This window comes from Lygodium microphyllum, chromosome 11 (genome assembly GCF_053477565.2).
Source record: "Lygodium microphyllum isolate KBCC chromosome 11, Lygodium_microphyllum_v1.1.10, whole genome shotgun sequence".
NCBI classification, from domain to species: domain Eukaryota; kingdom Viridiplantae; phylum Streptophyta; class Polypodiopsida; order Schizaeales; family Lygodiaceae; genus Lygodium; species Lygodium microphyllum.
In genome coordinates this window covers 102,117,933-102,140,340 of record NC_141145.1, presented here as the reverse complement: position 1 = coordinate 102,140,340, position 22,408 = coordinate 102,117,933, and the positions used below count along the sequence as shown (strand labels likewise).

Below are 22,408 nucleotides of genomic sequence, written 5' to 3'. Positions count from 1 at the left end.
GAGGAGTTTCCATCGCGACACAAATTTGCGTTTTTTGCGTTTAAGGGCAGACAGGAGGGCTGCGCCTTGGAACAAGGCTGAAACGAGTGTGGGCGCACAGGAAAGGAGTACAGGTGGTGGATTTGCTGCTGTTTACTGCTGTTTGACGCGGAGGAAGTTTGAGTTTTCAGCCTACAAGTGCAGGTTTTGCTTTTTCATCGCCTCCGGCGGGTGAAGAAGGTTCAGGACGCGGAAGAGCCTTAGCAGGCTGAGTTTTCCCAGTCAGAGGGGGCTGCTTTTGCGTTTGTGAAGGCATTGCAGGTGAAGATGTCTACAGAGATTGACTTGGAGTTCCAGGCGATTATGGACCGGAAGGTGCCTGTCTTACCGGCTCTTCCTACAGATCAGAAGCTCGACGGCGACAACTACCGCATTTGGCGCGTCATGATGTTGGCCATTCTAGAGTCCTATGATTTGGCGGAGTTGGTACAGGAGGAGATTGACCGGCCCTCGGTAAGAGATGAGTCCAAACTCTCTTCCGAAGCTCATGCGGAGTTGGCCAAGGCCCAGTCTCATTGGGACAAACTGAATGCCAGGATTCGATCCTTTCTCTTTCTATCATGCACTACAGCCGTGATCGCTCACATCGAGCACTTGATGGTGGCTCGTGAGATATGGCTGGAGCTTGATCAAATGTACAATCGGATGACCTTAATGAAGAGGGTTTCTTTGGAGGTACAGATGCGAACTTTGTCCGTAAATAAGTCTTCTTCGCTACGGGAGCACATTAACAAGCTAAGGCAGCTACGGATGCAGGTTCAGAATGCGGGGAAGCCGATCTCCTCCGAAGACATGGCGATCACACTACTGTGCCAGTTGCCGCCACGATTCGGTACATTTTACTCTGCCCTCATTGCTTCTGGGCGAGAGTCTACTCTTCGGTGGGAAGAGTTGGTTCCTATGGTCTTGGACCAAGAGGAACAGTTAAAGGGACAGAATGCTTCCAAGTCGGAGGCGCTGACAGGTCAAGCCTCTCAGAAGAAGGGGAAGGACCAAAAGAAGAAGAAGGGGGATAAAGGAGAAGGACAAGGACAAAGACTCCACATGCCATATTTGTGGAAAGACTGGCCATTGGAAGAAGGATTGCCCTGACAAAGACACGAAGGACACCAAGAAGAAGGAAACCAAGGATTCTGGAGCAGTGGCTGCACCCTCATCAGCTGCATTTCTTCATCTAGCTGTCATTGAGGACGCTTTACCGAATGCTTCTGATGCTGCGATGATGGCCCCCCAGGCTCGAGAGTGGATTGTTGATAGTGGTGCCTCACGGCACATGACTCCTTCATCAGATGGTGTTGCCCAGTTGCGACCCTCGCGTGGGCAGGTTCTCATTGGCGACAGCTCTTCAGTTTCTGTTGCAGGTCGGGGTAAATGCAGCTTATTCCGGATGGACGAGGTGGTACCCATACCTCAGAGGTTTTGCATGTACCAGGTCTAGGGTACCATCTCCTTTCAGTTCATAAGATTTGCTCCCTTGGTCTTCTGGTGGAGTTTGACAGTACTACAGTGCGAGTCCTTGATCGTGAATCGAGGAAGGTTCTATCATCTGGATATGAGGAGAACGGCATTTACAAATTGAAGTCTTCCACCGCCCTCTCTACTCTTCTTCTTACCTCACAGTCACAGTCAGAGTTATGGCATGCTAGGTTTGGTCACCTGAACTATGACTATCTTCGGAAGGCGTCGCGTGGACAGCTTGTTCGAGGGTTGCCGAATATAGTGGTGAGCCAGCAGCAATGTGTCTCCTGCATACGGGGGAAGCAGCATAGGGATGCCATTCCCCACACAGCTTCGCGGCGGTCTACTTCCCCGATGGAGCTAGTATCTACGGATCTATGTGGCCCTATGAGGAATGAGTCCCTGCGTGGGAGCTCGTACTTCATGCTGATCGTGGATGACTACAGCAGGATGACATGGGCCTATTTTTTGGCACTCAAGTCAGAAGCTTTCTCGCACTTCAAGGATTGGCTTCTCTTTGAGGAGAACCGATCAGGCCGGAAGTTGAAGACCTTGCGATCCGACAAGGAGGTGAATTTGTGTCTAATGAGTTTGCTCGGTTTTGTGCAGATAGAGGCATTCACCAGGAGTTTGCCAATACCAATACTCCTCAAGAAAATGGTATTCTTGAACGGAAGAACCGCAGTGTGATCGAGATGGCGCGCACCATGATGGAGCACCGACAGACCCCTCAGGTTCTGTGGGCCGAGGCTGTGGCTACTGCAGTCCACATCCTTAATCGATCCCCTACTTCGGCCGTGGAAGGGATGACTCCATTTGAGGCTTATTTTGAGACGAAGCCAGATGTTTCTTACTTTCGGGTCTTTGGGTGTGATGCCTATGTTCACATTCCCAAGGCTCACCGTGATAAATTTGAAGCGGCTTCTCGAAAACAGGTATTTGTTGGCTACAGCTCCCAGTCCCAAGGCTACCGATTGTATGATCCCGTCAAGCGGGATGTATATACTAGCCGTGATGTGCGGTTTGTGGAGGTTCCGGCTACTTCAACGGGTGAGGAGCATCCCGTTCTTGGAGATCCAGGGGAGAGTTGGGCTCCTTCTACAGTTCCACTGGAGCCCGTGCCTTTTGATTATGATTCTGTTTCTGACACAGAGTCTACTGTTCCACCGGACCCCTCTGAGGAGTTACCACCGGTGGATATTCCAGAGTCTTCAGGTGATGGAGAACGACGAGGGGAGGTTCGGCCTCCTCCTCGCTGGGCCCGTGACACACTCCGTGATTCAGGGATCGAGGGGGTTCCTGAGAAGTGGGGACCGCAGGATGGTCCGCGGCGGTCACGGAGGCACCAGGCGCATTCTTCGGAGCTTGTTTGCTCCAACTATTGTTTGATGTCCCGTCTTATGCAGGATCGAGAGCCCACCTCCGTGAAGGAGGCTTTACAGTCCGCCCCATGGAAGAAAGCTATGGAAGCTGAGTTGGAGGCTATTGAGAGGAATGGCACTTGGTCACTTGTGCCACGCCCCCCGAAGAAGAAGGTGATTGGAGTCAAGTGGGTCTTCAAGACCAAATATCTCAGTGATGGTACTTTGGATAAGCACAAGGCTCGCCTTGTTGCTAAGGGTTTTGCACAGCGCCCAGGGATTGACTGTCATGACACCTTTGCCCCCACAGCTCGTATGGCAACCATTAGAGCTGTTCTTGCTTTGGCTGGCCATAGGAGATGGCCTGTTTATCAGTTGGATGTGAAGTCGGCCTTCCTGAATGGTGATTTGAAGGAGGAGATCTACGTTGAGCAGCCTCCAGGCTTTGGTTCTTCCGATGGGAAAGTCTACAGGTTGAAGAAGGCCCTGTATGGCCTCAAGCAGGCCCCGCGAGCTTGGAACGAGAAGATTGATTCGTTCCTCCAGTCTCAGTTGGGATATCGGCGGTCCAAGGCCGATCCGCAGCTGTATGTTCACACTTCCGAGGATGGTTGTGTGTTGTTTGTATTATATGTTGATGATTTGATTGTCACAGGTGATGATGCACAGCAGGTCCAGGAGACAAAGTCAGCTTTACATCGGACGTTCGAGATGACGGATTTGGGGCTACTCCATTTCTTTTTGGGCCATGAGATTTATCAGTCTCAGAGGGGGATCTTTATCTCTCAACAGAGATATGTACAGGAGCTCTTGGTGTCTTTTGAGATGGAAGACTGTCGGGCCCTCTCTACTCCTATGGATCCGAACTGGAAGGCCACTTCCCATTCAGCTTCTCCTTTGGCGGATGCGTCCCGCTATCGACAGTTAATTGGGTCTTTGATTTGGCTTCTCAACACGAGGGTTGATCTATGTTTTGCTGTTGGGCTCTTGGCAGGGTTCATGAGTGAACCTAAGACGGTGCATTGGCAAGCTGCTCAGAGGATACTTCGGTATCTGAGGGGGACGTCTGATTTAGGGATTCATTACCCCGCAGGGACAGATGGGTCAGATCTTGTACTTGCAGGTTGGAGCGACTCGGATTGGGCCGGTGACGTGGACCACAGGCGGTCTACTACAGGTTACTGCTTTACTTTGGGTGCAGGTGTTATTTCATGGAGTAGCAAGAAGCAGCCCACGGTAGCCCTTTCGTCTACTGAGACGGAGTATCGGGCCGCGTCTTCCACCACATGCGAGGTTGTGTGGCTTCGGAGATTGTTGGAGGAGCTTGGGTGCCCCCAGACTCGTCCTACATTGCTGCGATGTGACAATGAAAGTTGCATTGCCTTGGCAAGGAACCTTGTTTTTCATGCCCGGACGAAGCACATTGAGATTCAGTACCACTTCATCCGAGAAAAGCTTCTGGATGAGACCATCACTGTGGAGTATTGCAAGACAGAGGACAATCTTGCGGATTCGTTTACGAAGGCGCTTCCTCAGGCTCTACTTCGGCAACATTCCAGATCCCTCAGGCTTCTGCCCTGTCCAGGCTCTGAGAGGGGGTGTTAGAGATCATAGCCTGCACAGTCAGTCGGACTGCCACGTGGCAGTCCGACTGTCTGCAGCCCAGTGACTTGTTTCCAGGCTGCGCCCTGTTTCTGGCGCCCCAGTTCGTGGCAGATTTCGACTATTTAATAGTCGACACTTTCAACAGTCTACATACTTCTTCTCTGACGCAGATTACAGACCGGTGACGCGCAGTCTCTGTCTCTGTTCACAGATTTCAGACAGCAGACAGTGCAGACTGCAGCAGACTTCGAGGTGGACAGCAGGTCGCATCGTCGAGGTGGAGACACGCAGTCCAGCGCACTGCGCCCGTGTATATCTTTGTATTCAGCATTCTTTATACAGCAGATCTTCATCGTCCACTGTCTCTTTCTCTCCCTTCTCTCTCTGCGTTCTCTCTCTCTCAGTCCTACGCTTCCGCACCGCTGCACTCTGACAAAAAGTACCCCAGTGTCCTACTGATCACCGACACTCCTCTTTGAGCATAAGCGTGAGTGAAACTCAACAGACTTGAGGTCAAGATATCATCAGATCCATATGCAGGAGGGTGATAAAATCAAGACTACCTTTAGGACTAATCAAGGGCTCTACCATTTTCTAGTGATACCATTTGAGCTTATTAATGCTCGAGCTACCTTCCAAACGCTGATGAACAAGATTTTGCAGTCTTTCCTCTTTGAGTTTGTCCTGGTGACATTTTGATTTACAACAAGACTCTTCACAACCATTTATCACACATGAGGAAGGTTTTCGATGAATTGAGGCATCACAGACTCTTTGCGAAAGAAAAAAAATGCCCTTTCATGCAAACTAAAGTGGAGTACTTGGGACAAAGTCAATGAAAAAATGATCCCGGCTACCCCTAAGAAGGTGCTGTGTGTTAAAGGTTGGCCAACACCTACTACCACTACTTCACTTAGAGGGTTTCTTGGTCTATCCTCATTTTATCGCCAATTCATCAAGCACTATGCGGCTATTGCAGCTCCTTTGATTGACACATTGAAGAAGGAAGCTTTCTTTTAGGATCCACTTGCAGATAGTAGCTTCAACCAGTTAAAGGAACTCCTTACTTTTGCTCCTATACCAATATACCTAGATTTTTCGATGAAGTTTACCATACAGTGTGATATCGATGGCCAAGGCATAGAGGCTATTTTGTTACAAGAGCATGGAGTGATTGCCTTTGAAAGTCCCAAGCTTACAGATAAGGAAATAGCTATAAATGTCTATGACCAAGAGATGTTGGCAATCTAACATGCGATAAATAAATTGCACCATTATTTGTATAGCAGCCGGTTTAGAGTTTAAAGTGATCACAGGGTCCTAAAGTATTTCCTCACTCAGTCCAATATTACTCCTAAGTAGCGTAGGTGGTAAGTTACATTGTAAAATTATAATTTTGACATCACTCATACAAGGGGTAAAGACAATATAGTGGCTAATTCTCTCTCGTATGTGGGCATGTAAAGTTTTCGCTATGACTGAGCTACATAGTGACTAGATTGAAGAATTATAGAAAGCCTATTTTTTGGATGAAGAGCTCAATAATGTTTTTCAGAAATTACAGCAAGGTCTCATGGAGGATAACTCCCATTATCAACTTAAAAAAAGGCCCATTACCTATTCCTATGGGCAAATAGACACACATTACCATGAACTTCATTACTGGCTTGCCTACTACCAAAAAGGGATGGAATAGTATATATGTGGTGGTGGATAGACTCACCAAGGCAGCCCATTTCATTTCAACCAAGACTCAGTTTACTTCTTCTCAAGTGGCCAATCACTTTATGGAGCAGATTTTCACACCATGGATTACTGTAGGTGATTATTCATGATAGAGATTCAAAGTTCATGAGTAACTTTTGAAAAGTGATATTCATATCCATGGGCACTAAATTCGCTTCTTCTACAGTTTATCACCCACAAACTGATGGACAGACAGAAAGGGTAAACAAGTGGTTGGAAACTTATCTTTGCCATTTCTGTCATGATGTGTAGAATTCATGGGATTTTTTGTTGCACTTGGCTGAGTTTGCCTACAATAACTCCACTCATGTTAGCATTGGAGTTTCACCCTTTGAGGCTATATATAGTTATAACGTACCCTTACCCACGGTCATTTTCAATGAGAAAATCAATCCTCATGGGAAAGAAGAATTGAAAAGAATGCAAACCCTTCTTCAGCAGTGTAAGGTGAATCTTAGGAAAGCCCAAGATCAGATGAAGATGTATGCAGATGAGAAGAGGCGACCCCTAGAGTTCCAAGAAAGAGAATTAGTTTTGCTGAAAGTGCCCAAGTCTCGTTATTCTACCTTGAAGGACGGATCCAATAACAAGCTTTTCCACAAGTTTTATGGATCCTACAGGATCCTAAAGCACATTGGAGACTTGGCATATAGATTGGAACTATCCTCTTCCACTAAGATTCATAGTATATTCCATGTTAGTCAGCTCAAGCCTTTTTATAGTGCTCATGTTGATACAGTTGATGAGCTGCCACCTATTGATGAAGAAGGTCTTATTCAGTATATCCCTGAGGCTGTCATAGGTCAGTGTGGAAATAAGCTTTGCTCTCGCTCTATCATTGAATATTTGATTAAATGGAGAGGTTTGCCACTTGAGGTCCTGACAACAGATTGTTTTAGAACAGATTTTATTCTGCCTAATTTTCAAAATTATGTCACCTACATAGGGTCAAAGTACTCTTCAAAAGCTACGTTTTGACATGTGGTACGCTTTGTTTGGATACTTCTACCAGAAGTTATGGCAATTTTGATTCGCCGGGGTTTATTCTTACAACAAGCTGTCTTCTTCATTTTGAGTCCATCTCTTGAAGACTTTAAGGCTCCAAATACTTTTGAATTACTTTTGGATCATGTATATAGCTGAGGCTTACTCTCATTCCTTCATTTCAGTCCATATATCTTTAATCTTTCATTCATTTCCCTACTTGTATAGTTGAAAACAGAGTAGTACTTAGTTTCATCCATCCTTTCTAACTTTTGTAAGTTTGTTTTTTAAGGCAAAAACCTTTGGGACAGGATAGATTGTAAGAAGCTAGGAAGAAGAGATGTTTAGTGTAGAAATAATAGTAATACCATGTCACATCGACATAGGTATAAAAGAAAGAGAGATGTAATTTTTCATATATTTTTGAAACATAATACATTACTATCTCTTTCCTCATCACCTTGCTCACTGCTTCTATGGCTTCTTACCTCTTTCTATCTTTCTCTCTCCTCATCACTCTCTTTCTCTCTCTTCTGCAATCTTCTCTCTCCTCTTTCTCTCTCTCCAGTCCACTTCTTGATAGTGCCCCGCATTTGTTCCACAAAAAAAGAACTTTTATATGTCCTCTTGCATTTGTCACCAAATCAAGAGGCACTTTGCCCAATTTATGTGTTGATTGCATTTACAGCAAGGGGATTTTGGATCAACCAAGGAGATTGTGGAATCTCAACTTATACCCAATCCTCTAGTCAATAAAGATAAAGAAATACCGAAAGAGACGCTAGTTTTGGGGCCAGTAGGGTGTCTATTGTCCAAGATTATGAAGGTAAAGTGTGTATTTCAATTTACTGATTGTTGTAACTAAGTGCTTGATCAAGAATTACCACCCTATGATCAGGAATTTCCACCCTATCCGAGAAGGAAGGCTGGTTTCATGGTTCCATTGCTAGGATATCACTCAATCCCTTGATTCGGTGGGCATGAAGCACCTAATTGCAAGCCAAAGATTTGTACTAGTTCTAATTTTTGTGCTCAACCAAGAAATTACAACAACAGTCAACCAATTAGATCTATTATCAGATGGTCGAGACCAAGAGATGGATTACTGGGAAGGCTAATAAATTATGGCATATTCGAGATAGCCAAAAGAAGTGGCACAAAAGATTTATCCAACTCTAGAAGTTTAAGGTTCCTTATCAGGGTCAAGTGCTCATGTGGAGGTTGCTTATTGGGGCTCTTCCAATTGCGGACGTGTTGCATGCTTGCAAGTTCTCTAGTGGTCGCTGTGTATTTTGCACTACATGTGGTGAGACATTGCTTCATCTCTTTGTCTCTTGCCCTGTTGCTCGACAAATTTGGAGTTTTGTTTCCCTTGTGTGGTCCTCAATGACTCAGTCAACAGATATCAGTTCGTTCATGGATTATGGGAAGGATGACTTCTATGTCTACTTTGCAATCAGTTCCTCTTTCATTTCCTTAGATGGACAGCTCTCTGACATATTTGGCGTACTCGGAATGCCTTTATTTTTGATTCAGCCTCGAGCATCCATGGTCATGCGACCCATGTTCATGGTTTAGTGTTATGGCAGATCTCCTCTATGGTTTCAGCTGATCTAGTTCTTCCTGACATTGCTGCTCCCTGGTTGGATATTGTTTGCTCTACACCAGCTGTCCTTTCTGTGTGATATTTGTGTGAGTCTTGGTAGCCTTTCATTTGTGTCTGTTTTCTTAGCTGACCTGATGGTCTAATGTAAATATTGCTACTTAATTCAATTATCTTCACGAAAAGAGAGAGAGAGAACTCAAAAAATGAAGAGTGTTGAAGACTGCAAACTGGAACTGAATATGTACAAGGGCGAGTGCTGGAGTATGCACTCAGCTTAACCTCACTCTCACTGACAAATCACAATGTACAAGACCATGTAGGTGGGAGACTGCCTAAATAGGCTGTAGGAGGAAAAGAAAAGAATCAGGTTGGCCAGCATAAACTGGCTGGCTGCTGCCACGTGGCAGTCAAAAGTGCTGGTCCAACTGCACCTACCTACTGCCCATATCCTGCACACCACCTGGCTGCCCATCCACTGCCTTGCACACTGCCTGCCTGCCTGCCACCTGTGTCCACCTGCTCAAAGGCTGCCTGTCTAGGTGTATACTCTATCATATGGTAGTCTCACACTGGTGTGCATAATCATTCTGATCAGTGTACAGCAATTGGTATCAGTCTCTCTCATCCAATATCTTTATTTTATGTGTATCCTCTAACATATGGTAATCTCACACTGGTGTGCATAATCATTCCGACCAGTGTACAACAACGGGTATCAGCCTCTCTCATTTAGTATCTTTATTTCATGTTCATGTGTGTGTGTGCATTCATCATGGCTCCATCAGGGAACTTTGTATGATCACAAAGCCTGTCACATGGGCAATGATTTACATAATGTGGCTTGCAAACTTAAATCACACATGATTGACAGACTCATAATGACAATCCATAAGCTTGTTAAAGTGAATTGAGGAAACTTCTCCGCCATCATATCCTATCTTTCAGACCACTAACCATAGGGTTGTGTGGAGCATTTGTACCTTTTCTACCACCTAAGAATGACATGACTATATTTCATGGTCTCCAAAGCCCCACCCAATTAGGTTTCTACAGTATGAGGAACCCCAGAAAGGCACAATAAGCAAATGTCATCGATATTGTCCCCAAACATGGCATACTTACATAGTTCCATGTATACATACAGCAACCTTGTTATTAAAACTCAAAATTGACTATTTAAACTAGTTCAAGCAAATGACCTGTGAAAAGCTTGAGGTGGACTATCATTGAATAGCCGAGTCAACTGCCGAGTTGACGGTCTTGGTTCTTTGGGTTTCTTGCGCAGCCCAAACAGGTCTTGTACAAGTGGGATGTGAACCAAGATTAGCTTCCATGCCAAAAACCATCCTGTACAGAAATAGGCTACTGAATTGTCATTGTTATGACTCTTGAGGCAAACTTAAGAAACTAAAACATAGCAATCTCAATGTCAAAGACCCAGATTGCACAGCACACATCAACCAATGCAAGCATGAAATGCCTCTTGGACTTTGGGCATGTAACTTATCTCTTGTTTGTGAAAGTGTATTCATGTGTGTTTAGTCATTGCTGTTGACATCATGATTGGAATGCTTCTGCTTTGTGCTTGTTTACATTCTTTATAGAATGCTTAGTGTAACTTATCCCGTGTGTATAATGCATTAATGTAACTTATCTCTTGTGTCTTGTAATTGCTATCAGAGACTATGCCTTGATTCCCCTTTCTTTCAGCTTGTTTCAATGCTACATAAGATACTTAGCTTAGCTGAACTGCGTGTCTCCATCATCACAAGATGAGATATCACAGTTACATGTTGTTTGTAGGAAAATTTGTAAGCAGATACCCATTTAATTATATGCTCCATCATCATGGAGAACATCATTGATTCATGTACCCATTTAATTATCTGCTCCATCATCATGGAGAACATCATTGATTCATGTATTGAGGACAATCTCAAACTGCTCATAAGTCGCTTGTTCTTAGAATCTGATTTGGTGAAGGGGATTTTGGAAGCAAATGCCGACCATTTTGCCCCCCTACAAAGCAAGGTGTACCTTTATCACCTGATGTACATCTCTTCTTCTCTATCCTAATCAACCGGGGACTTCAACAATCGTTTCGGTTAAAACAATCATTTAAGCTTTACAAATGCATGTCTCTCAAACAAACATGTTAATGACGGTTCAAAATTTTCTGAAACACGCTGATGCAATGACAATCTACACATAAGAATTGGTGAAACATTAAGAAAACAAGCAATCATTCCAATGACAGTCAAAAAATTGCTGACACACCAGAATAGAATGACCGTTTATAGACTTACTGAAACACTGAACAACAACAGTGAACCTCAACGCCTAGATTGAAGATTACTCCATGGTACTTGTAAACGGATCTAAGCACCTAAAACAGGATTTCCACGTCGGAAAAATATAAATTGAAGTGGTCGGTAGCATACCGAGGAATATGCTGACAGTGATGAGCAAAAAGGCCACGAAGAGACGAAGAGCTGCTAACAGGACATGGGCAGCCGGCATGACTGTTATCCTGTCAAGACATAGGCTCTCTCTCTCTCTCTCTCTCTCTCTCTCTCTCTCTCTCTCGCTGTGCGCTCAAAAAATCTCTGTTATAAGCAAAGTTGAAGCTTTTCCTTAAATAAATAGAGAAAAGAGATAAAACTATGGTTAGTCGGCATGCATTCGTCCCCTAAAATGGGCCTACTCATCAACATATTTATACATTATCGTTATTATAATTATAATTATAAATTCTTATTTTCAGACGGCAGATTCTTTTTGGTTTTGAGCAATGTTCATTTTTAAACTGCAAAGTGGATTTTAAAACTAATATTAAAATATCTTATCTAATTAATCTTTTTTTCCAATGCAATTAGTTTGCATCGAAGAATTTGAGCTAGTATTTTCAAGTTATAGTCTTCGAGTGAATTTGAGCTAGTATTTTCAAACCTTTCAATGAATTTCCTAGATTATCTTTTGCATGTATGAGGATTATCTTTGGAATGACCCCCCCCCCTTCTCTCTCTCTCTAATGTGTACCTCAATGCATCATCTAAGGATTCAAACGTGCATGGAGATAGAGGATTGCATGCGCCAACTTTGTGACAAAGAGCCAAAGACAAAGGAGCATTACATGTGTCGATGTACTGTATACTATGGCATTTGAGGAAGATATCACTATCTGTTCCAATAGGGTTTTGACCCTCTACAATGGGTGATGTAGTTTGAGGATTAGAGGTATTTGGGATTCTTCCTCTTGAAGCTTCAAAGATGTAAGACTACTATTCTACAAGATAGGAGCCTTCCACAACTAGGTCCACCTAGACAAAGGGTTGTTACTAACCTTTTCACTACTACATAGTCAATGAGTATGGGGACCGGACCATTACCAATGCTAAAGACATCGAACATGGCTACATTCTAAAGAAGCTTCATCTTTAGGAGGTATCTCCTTAGATAGAGCATTTGCACTTAGTGAAGTGAGACACCCAAACACCCTTATCATAGATAGATTTGAGTTATCATTGAACGCCACAAGAGATAGATGCCAAGGCACCTTAATTGCTAAGAGCTACATTTCCACCTTAGGGATATACCTCATTGAGAAAAATAGCATTTCTATATTTTTCCTTCCCCTTTTTTTTTAAGTTTCATCGACATTTACACCACATATATATTCTTACATAGAATATCATCTAGCATCTAGTCTCATAGGCATGTCTTTTACCCTTTGTTTTAAATGAGAGATACACTTTGTTGTATATATTGGTGCGGTCTCATAGGCCACATTGGCCTTTTAGATGTGTTAATATTCTCTCTCTCTCTCTCTCTCTCTCTCTCTCTCTCTCTCTCTCTCTCTCTCTCTCTCTCTCTCTCTCTCTCTCTCTCTCTCACAAAATAGGAAGGTTTTCTTATTAGTCAACCTATCAAGTCAGATCGAATTCCTTCTCCTCCTTGAATGCTTTTCTTAAGGTTAGGCTATTTTTTGTGTATAATTAAGACCTAGGATACCATCCATGCTTCTTTTCTTTCCCTAAGGTCATATTCAATCTGCTCTTTCTCTCTACTTCTCAAGTTTGACCACGACCTCAATAGATGTTGACTTTTGTTGCTTCATTGGCGGCTTGACATGGACCATTAATGATCAGGCATTCACAATGCCTTTCATTTAAGTATGTCCAATCAATCAATGACACTTGCCTTGACCAGATTGAAGAATAAGAAACTACGAAACTACATCAGAGCACAACTAGTCAATGTGCTCTCTCAAGCAATCACTAAGAAATTTATGGCTATGGGTGATTGGCTCAATGTGCTATTTGGGTAATTAGAGATGGTAATTTGGGATAGTAACCATCAACAGACCAAAAGCATGGAACCATAATTCTATTATAATAGCCAACTTTCCTGTTTATATTGTAAATAGTAAACTATCTACAATACAAATGAGAAAACACTTAGCTTGGGGATGATAGGTATCATCATGCAAATGTGAAAGGACTCTAGTTCTCTAACAAACTCTTGGACTCCCCACAAAAACTTGCTAAGTCTATTAGATAGGGAAGCTTATGTTCCAAAAGAAAAATGTCCATGGGATTTTCCTCAAATGTAGGTGGATATATGAAGGAGCTAGGTGGTTACTTTGCAGCTTCTCTATGTTGTCATCCACAAATAGTATCTTTGTAGGGCTAAAGTGTTGCCCCTCAATATCATTGAAATATTTTAGGAAGTGTGGCTCAACTTGAGTCTTTCCCAAAGACTAAGTTTTAGAAACTATCTTCCACTTGTCTTGACCATAATGAAACACAAATTGTGGTACTCATGTCATTTGCTTTATACAATCACTTCTCATCATGTAAAGCAAGTCACTCAACTTCTTCTCCTTCATTAAGCTCCATATGGCAATATCAAACAATGTATGCATCTATGTCAAAAACTTTGCAAGGGTTGGCTACAAGATGACCCAATATCTACCTATCCCCAAGGATTCAACTAGTAATGACCCCTTTTGCTAGAGTTATCTATATAGAACCACCCCATTTACATTAAATATAATAAGCTTCCTAGTTGTTGGGGATAGTTGTAGATGAATATTAGGAGATATGAGAACATGTATATATTGCTACAAAAAAAAGAAAGCTATATTCACTTTTATCATTATAGAGGTTTAGTTAAATATATTACTTTTGTTCTTAAACATCTATGCTTTTCAACAATGAAGTGATACAAGCATATTCCTTGTCTTTGAAAATCCAATGCTATTGACACAAGGTTAGTGCAATCTACATTGCAATCCAAGATTTGTTGAAATGGCAAGCTTAACACATGCAAACATTGATGATGTACCGTCTAGTTGGATGAGTCTATACATCTATACTTAGCACATTGGTGGTCATTATGATCCTTACATGGCCACTAACTTATCACTTATTATATGTTGGTTTGTTGCACCTCCCTATAACTGGCATAGTTAAAACACCAATATATTAGCAAAGTCAGTCAATTATGCATTGTTTGACTTAGTAGGCCATTTCACACCCCATTTTAGACTCTCAAGGTTGCAAACAACGATTTCGTGGTATACTACACTTTCGATTGTGCTGATCGAAGTGGCCATGTAGGTTACAAATTTCAAATCTGTCAAGTACTGAGGTGTTTGCAGGAAGCAAACATAAGTTTTATCTATAAATTAGTTGCAAATTATATTTATTGTTGAGCAATCCGTAAAAGAGACTGCTTGATGTGTTATTGTACACTTATTGAAAAAGGTTGTAGAAGACTTGCTTACTATTTTGTATTAGCTTTTTGAAAATGGTAGAGAATAGTAGAAACCCCATCACTGAGAAGTTGGACAAGAACAATTACCCATCATGGAAGTTTCGTGTGATGAATTTTCTTGTTGAAAAAGGCCTTTAAAAGTTGGTTTTAGGTGAAGAAAATGAGCCATAGGTAACTAATCTTGTGATTGCATAAGAATTAAAGGCTTGAAAAGAATGAAATGTAAAGGACAAAAGGTAATGTATTGGCTATCTGCAATCATTGATAATACTACATTGGAACATATAAAAAATATAAAAACTTTACATGCAACTTGGACAATTTTGAGAACATGTTTTTAGTAAATACAAAGGCATGAAAGATTCAACTCAAGCAAGAGTTGAATACTTTGAACAAGGGGAATATGCTTATAAATAAATATGTTTTAAAAGTGAGAAGCATTATAGATGTCAATAGCTATTGATGCAATGCCTGATGATGATGATTTGGTTTCATCTACCTTGGGTGGCCTTAATAACGAGAAAACTTAGAAATCGTTTGTCACTTCTATGTATATACGGAAGCCAATTTTAATTTTTGATGAGTTGGTCTCTCTCATGATTACTAAAAAGATCAATATGCAAGGTGAATCCTTTGAAAGAAGTGGCAAACAAGTCCAAGAATTTTACTCAAGTTTAAGAAGAGGACATGGCAGATCCTCTTCAAGAGGCTATGGTATGGGGCGTGCTAGTGATAACTAGCAAAATATGTTAAATCAATAGTTTGCAAGCTTTAGGAGGCTGTGGAAACTTTAGAGATAGGGGGCTCTAAAGGAAGAGATGGATGGCTAAATAAAGGTTCTAGAAATTCTAGTATTGTTTGTCATTATTGTGGCAAAATAGGTTATATTATGGCCTAGTATTATGCTAAGATGAATTATGTCCATAGTGATAAAATTGTAGCAAGGAAACTATGCATCATCTTCAGAAAGAATGAAACAAAAAAGAGCATATATTTGTTATGCAATATATGATGATTGCTATTACATGAAAGAGGATACATGATGATGTATAGTATGTTGATTTAGGCACATCTAATCATATGCAAAACAAAATCCAAGTTATGTGTAGACAAGTGATGATTCATGACACCCAATTTCATACATTGGAAAAGTTCCCTTGTCTTTATATGATGGTCAATGGACAAAGATTCTATCAAATGTATTACATGTGCCATCTATTATAAATAACTTAGTGTGTGTTGACTAAATGGTAATGGTGGAGCAAGGGTTGTATGTTTAATTTAATGCAAAAGGTTGTTTTATGTAATATTTTAATTATAATTATAGGTTGGTCACAAAAGGAAGTAAAGTTGGCTACATGTTCACTTTAGATGCTAGAATTTTTGTTATGTATGCTAAAGGCAAAGCAGTGGTTGTTTGCAGAAATTGAAATATAGTACAAGCAAATTGGACATGCAAATGTACAAAGGTTAAAATTAATGCAGTCCAAAGGGTTGTCTGCTTTTAAAGTTACAAGATTTCATAAAGTGTGTGAAGCATGTTAGTTTGGTAAGTAGGCAAAATAACATTTTTCGCACGATAGAGATGTGAACAAGAATATACTCGATATTGTATATATAAATGTTTGGGGGCCTATACAAAACATGTCTCTTGGTGGTAGCGAATATTGTGTCATGTTTATTGTTCAAGACAGTTGTGGATATATTTCATGAAGGAAAAGAGTGATGTGTTGAGCACTTCAAAACTTTCAAGGCTACAGGTAAAACATAAACAAGCTTGAAAGTTAAGTACTTGAGGTCACATGGAGGGGGAGAGTGTCTCTCTAATGAGTTCAGTGACTCCTTGAGGTGTCATGGGATAAGAAGACAATTTGCTTGTAGGTATACTTTAGCAAAATGGAGTTGTAGAAAGAAAAAATGGATGTATTATAGAAGTTGCACGGGCATTGATGGTGGCTAAAAAGAATTTACCGAAATATTTTTGGTTTGAAAGTATTCATATTGCTATTTATATGAGAACTCCCATAGCTATAGTTTATGGGATGATCCCTAGAGAATGCTATACAAGTAAGAATCCTTATGTGTCACACTTGAAAGTGTTTGGTTGTATTGCATACGTTCATGTGTTAGATGAGCTATGAAAGAAACTTGATCCAAAGGCTATAAAATATATTTTTATTGGATACTCTTTAGAGCAAAAATAATATCATTATTATAACATTGTCATAGGTGAGTTTACAATAAGCAAGGATATTATTTTTCATGAGATGAGTAGTTGGTATGCATCTAGTAGTGATACACTGGATGATGACAATGATAATGAAAGCAAGAATCACAAAGCCTTAGTGGATCAGAAGCATCATGTGGTACTATATCTACAGTTAACACTTAGTCCAAGAGACTAAGGAGCAATTTCACATCTTTAGGTGCATCTATTAGTGTTGCAAGTAACGAAAAAGGAAAGAAGAAGGTGTCAAATGATGGTAATGATGCATCTACTAATCATTTGGGATTTGATGGAGATTACAATGGTTCATAGAATCTGGACGATGAGCTTGGTATTTCTTCAGTCAGGACACTAGGTGTATAAAGAGCACCTGGTAATGTAAAGGCTCCACTGAATGATCTAGTGGTACGCAAGTCTAGTATGGTCAAATACCCTACTAAAAGATTTGGTTTTAAAGGTTACGTTGACAATTATGCTTATATGGTAAAGGTGGTTAAGAATGTTGAGCCCACTTGTTTTGAGGATGTTATTGATCATGCTCATTAGGATGTAGTAAGGGATGAGGAGATGGTTGCATTAGAAGACAATAATACTTGGGATCTAGTACAATTTCCTAAGGGAAAGTAAGATATTGGATGTAAGTGGATCTACAAAATTAAACATAGTGTATATAGTTCTATTAGCAAGTATAAGGCTAGGCTAGTTGCAAAAGGCTATAATCAAACATATAGCATAGATTATGAAGAGACATTCAATCTAGTTGCTAGGATGACAACTGTTAGATGTGTGATTACTTTGGCAACAGCCAAAGGTTGCAATTTGCAGAGCAAATAGATATAAAGAATGCCTTCTTGCATGGTGAATTACAAGAAGAGGTGTATATGAAGCATCTTCTAGGTTATGAGGATATAGAGTATCCTACCTATGTTGGCTATTCCTGGGGGCTAGGGGATCTACAATAGCCCTTGGGGGCACTTGGCAAGGTCAAGGGGGCTTCGATGTAGCCCGGGAAGAAGCCGATGAAGGTCCGAAAGCTTGGGGAGGAGACAGGAGATCAAAGCGTACCTGGAAATGAAGGTGCCATGGATGCCATTGAAGCTCGGGTTGAAGCTCTTCAAATCCGGGCTGAAGAGAATGCCGGGCAAGCTGTAATGCCTTTGCTCTAATACTAGTTGAAAGGGAAGTGGAACCCAGGAGGAAGAAGCTTGGCGGTGAGAGCTATGGCAGATGGAGAGCAAGAGCAAGAGCACACAGAGAGAGAGAGAGAGAGAGAGAGAGAGAGAGAGAGAGAGAGAGAGAGAGAGAGAGAGAGAGAGAGAGAGAGAGAGAGAGAGAGAGAGAGAGAGAAAGACTCAAAAGTGGGAACTCCAACAACCACAATGTGTGGTGGGGTTTTCCTTTATTCAAACTGTCACTAAAAGAATAAAGAATAAGTGACTGTGATGGATGTCCACCACCTGCAGTGTGCAATGGTGGGTACTGTTAGTGTAGTAATACACGGGCGGCTAGGCGGAGGCGCCTTTACCCCCAATAATTGTTAGGTTAGGGGCACTGGCCCCGAATCCCCATCAGGGAGTTGTAGGCTCCCCTGAGACCCTCTAACCAAGGGCCTCTTCCATGGCCCCCAAACTCCAAAACAAGGGCCTTTGATGACTCCCACAACCTCACAACTTGATGCATTGTGCCTCGAGTTGCTACCAGCATAGCTACTCTATTTAAATCAAAGGCTACATCCACAAAAGTCACCTTTTTGCCATTCAATCACATAGACCTCATTTGACATATAAGTTAGGACCCATCCAACGTTTGTGCTCACACATGACTTCTCCTCATAATGGGGGTCTTACAACTTAGAGCATCGTGGATCATGGTTGCACCTTACGAGGGTGGGGCATTGAGTATATTTAACACCCCCCTCAATATCCACCCACAGTGAACTACATTCTTGGCCCAACGTCAAGTCTTTGAAGATGAATTCAAAGAAGATCCTTTGAAAGAGATTTGGTGAAGATATTTGCTCCATTCTCCTCCATTGGACAATATACCAGCTCTATTATCCCATCCTCGATCAAGCCACACACATAGTGATACTGGATCTTAATGTGTTTGGTGCATGCATAAAAAATTGGGTTTTTGGCAATGGCGATGTAATTTTGATTATCACATCTTAGCAGTGTTAGATCTTCATCCTATACTCCCATATGCCATAGGATTCTCCTTAACCATATTGCTTTACGTGTAGTAAAGTAAGCTGCCTTGTACTCTGGTTCACTAGAAGACAATGCCACATTTGGTTGCTTCTTAACGATCCAAGAGAATATTCTTGAATGTAAAGAGAAACAATATCCAAAAATTGATTTCCTAAAATCATTGTCACCATCCAATCTGAGTCACATTTCCCCATAAGAGCACTTCCCGAATTGTATATGATACCACAGTCAAGAGTTCCCTTCAAGTATTTGAGCACCCGCATCCTAGCTTTCCAATGACTTTCTCGGGGTTTGTTGAGAACCTGCTCAAAACCCCAATAGCAAAAGTGATATCTGGGTGTTACACAAGTAGATGAGACTGCCAACCAACCTCCTATACCTCCCAATGTTTGCTAGTGTTGATGTATCTTCAATGGATAACTTTACATTGACCTCCATAGGTGTAGCTATCTCCTTACACTCGGTCATTCCAAATTCTTTTAAGATCTCCCATGCATACTTGTTTTGAGAGATGAAGATTTTGCTAGACTTCAATCCCCAAACAATAGTGCAACAAGCCCAAGTTTGTCATTTCAAACTCAGAGCTCAAAGCCTTTCAAGTCTGATGGATCATATCTTCATACTCACCTGTAATATGAAGGTTGTCCATATATAGAACAATCACTACAGACTTTTCACCATCCTTGTAAACATACAAGTTAGCATCTAAGGTACATCTTTCGAAATTCAAACCTAAAAGAATTTATCTATCCACTAGTATCATGCTCTAGGGTCTTGTTTCGGCCCATATAATACCTTCTTTAGCTTACAAACTTTGTTCTTAGAATGGGGGGTCTCAAACCTTGGTGGTGGCTAAGCCATGTATATCTCCTCCTTGAGGTGGCCATTCAAGAATGGTGATTTAATATCCATTTGGTAAACTAGCCACTTCTTATATGAGCAGCCATTGCAAACAAGTATTGTGTAAATAGTGATCATTCTAGCAGTTGGAGCAAATGATTCTTGAAAGTCAAATCCTTCAACTTGTAAAAATCTCTGTGCAACTAATCTAGCTTTGTACTTTTCTAAGTTGCCATCAGCTTTGTACTTTAGTTTCCATACCCACTTGGTGTCAATAATCTTCCTCTTTTTTGGTTGATCCACTAGCTCTTAAGTGTCATTCTTCATTATGTTGTCATACTTAGCTTGCGTAGCTGCTCTCCATACTGGATCGACAAGCGTTTCTTCCAAGTCTGATGGCTCCTTTACTTCTCTTATAATCTCAGCCATCAAGGCCATATTGACTATATGAGCAAAAGCCTTTCTTTGTTCCTCTATTCTCAAAGATCTCCTTGGTCCATATGCATTTTCCTCGATTGTGATATGCATACAATAATCATAGAGTTGCTTCACTCATCGTGGCAATGGCTTTTTCGGTGGCGTGATTGCAGGTTGGTGAACTTTGTCCTCATCATTTGAAGACCATGCTTCATCCTCCTTGAGAGTAGGGACAACTCTTGGGATATGTTCGTAGGGGACTACTTCTTCACTGGATGATAAGGGGGAAGAACTTATATTCTCCTCCTCCATTATATGTGGTTGCTCCTTGAAAACCACATCACGGCTTGCTATGATCTTCTTTGAAACATACAACACATTTGAAAGATTCTTGGGTTCACCATTTGCATTAATAAAGGAAATAGTACATGTGCCATTAGCAAGGCATTTTGCATCATTCCCAACTATCTCGGTGATAGATTCTTGTAGAGGCTTCATAGAACTATATAGACATTTCTTGTTGGTCATGTGATGGGAAGCACCACTATCCAATATATATGAGTCATTGTTATATATTTCTTGTGCCGAGGAACACACTTCCTCAATGGTTTCCATTAATAACTCCAACTCTGCTTCAGCCATATTGGTTGTCTCCTTCTCTTTAGTCTTCATGGTGCCATTCTTTTCATCTATCTTCTTGACATGACAATAATATGCAATTGCATATCCTTTCTTCTTGTAGTAGAAGCACTCTCCTTGAAACTTTTACTTACCATTATTCTTCTTTTTTTCACCATTGTTAGAGGAACCACCTTTACTTCAGTTGTCTCTCCAAATTCTCGTTGCCCAAATTCTTGATCCGAGTGATGAATGCTTCAGTCATCTCTCCTTCAGTAAACTTCTCTATTGCTAGTTGATACTTCAAGTTTTGAATCCTTGTTTGATTTCACGTTTTGTACCGACTCATCAATACGTTCCAAGCCTCTGATGCCTTGGTTGTATGTTGAATCAAGGTCAAAATATTTTCAAATAACAACTTGTAACTAAGGCATACAGTGCATTTGTGTTTCTTTATTTCTAAGCTTGTAGAAGATTTGCATTTGGAGGAATCATAACACTTGAATTTGATGGGTCGGGGTGGGTTGTGGTTTTGGGTTAGTCCCTAACACATCTCTAGAAGTTCATGTAATATCTCCGCACAATAAAAGTTAGTTAGTTGGTTCAAAAGTTAGCTAGTCAATTAATAAGTTAGTAAGTTTACTAGCAAAAGACTAATTAAGGTAAAAACTAACTAACATTAATTATTAATAATTTTTATTGAATTTAAAATATTTTATTTAGAAAAATCGAGAGTCGTAAATTCGATATTTTTCTCAGATTGGCAAGGATCGTAGCTACCCTTCACATAAATTACAACGTGAAGGAGACTTATGAGTTATATTAATCACTAGGTTAATGTGTATAGTTTGGATGGTCCAAAAATATTAGATTTTGGGCAAAACTAGTATATTTTAGATACTTTAGCTATTATCCTAAAAAAAGATATGGAGATTTTTAGAAACTGGATGTCATTTAAAAGAAAAGACAAGAGATATTTTAGTTAGTTTGGAGATTTTATAAAAAAGAAAAAAATAAAGAGAGGATTTGCGAAATCACGTGCGCCGCGATCGCAGTGGACAGCAGTTCGAAACAGAGAAAAGAAGAAGGAGTGAACTGAGAGCTTTCTAATCAAGTGTCTTGGGGTTTTACCCCCCTTTTAGAGACAATGGAACCATCAGATTTATGATCTGAGCATCAGATCATTGATCTTTCCAAGATCCCCCTCCACAAAGAGCTCCACTTCTCAACCACAAGCACTCTTCTCTAATTCACTATAAATATGAGGCATGAGAGAGGCATAAAAAGCATAAGGAGACCCTGAAAGGCTGCAAGAGAGAGGGAGAGAGAGAGTATACCCCTCCAAGAGATTGTGAGTGAGAGCTTGAGAGAGAGAGAGAGAGAGAGAGAGAGAGAGAGAGAGAGAGAGAGAAGAGTCACCCCGAGAGGCTGCAAGGAAGAGAATTAGCTCAATTCCCTCTATCTCGATCCTCGACTTAACCATCTTCTCTTACGCTCCCCCATCTTGAATCTATTCTAC

General features: G+C 41.1%; 1 protein-coding gene across 1 annotated transcript in view; it reads right to left on the bottom strand.

The window, feature by feature from the left end:
* The window catches only part of LOC148029169 (uncharacterized), a 38,786-nt gene extending 27,383 nt beyond the window's left edge, over nucleotides 1–11,403 (bottom strand). Inside the window, exons 1-2 of the mRNA XM_087688673.1 lie at nucleotides 11,241–11,403; nucleotides 9,999–10,146 (exon numbers count right to left, since the gene is read on the bottom strand). Coding sequence (XP_087544799.1) covers nucleotides 9,999–10,146; nucleotides 11,241–11,319 — 227 coding nt within the window. The 5' untranslated portion in view covers nucleotides 11,320–11,403. The remainder of the gene's footprint in view (nucleotides 1–9,998; nucleotides 10,147–11,240) is intronic.
* Between the last annotated feature and the right edge of the window lie 11,005 nt (nucleotides 11,404–22,408).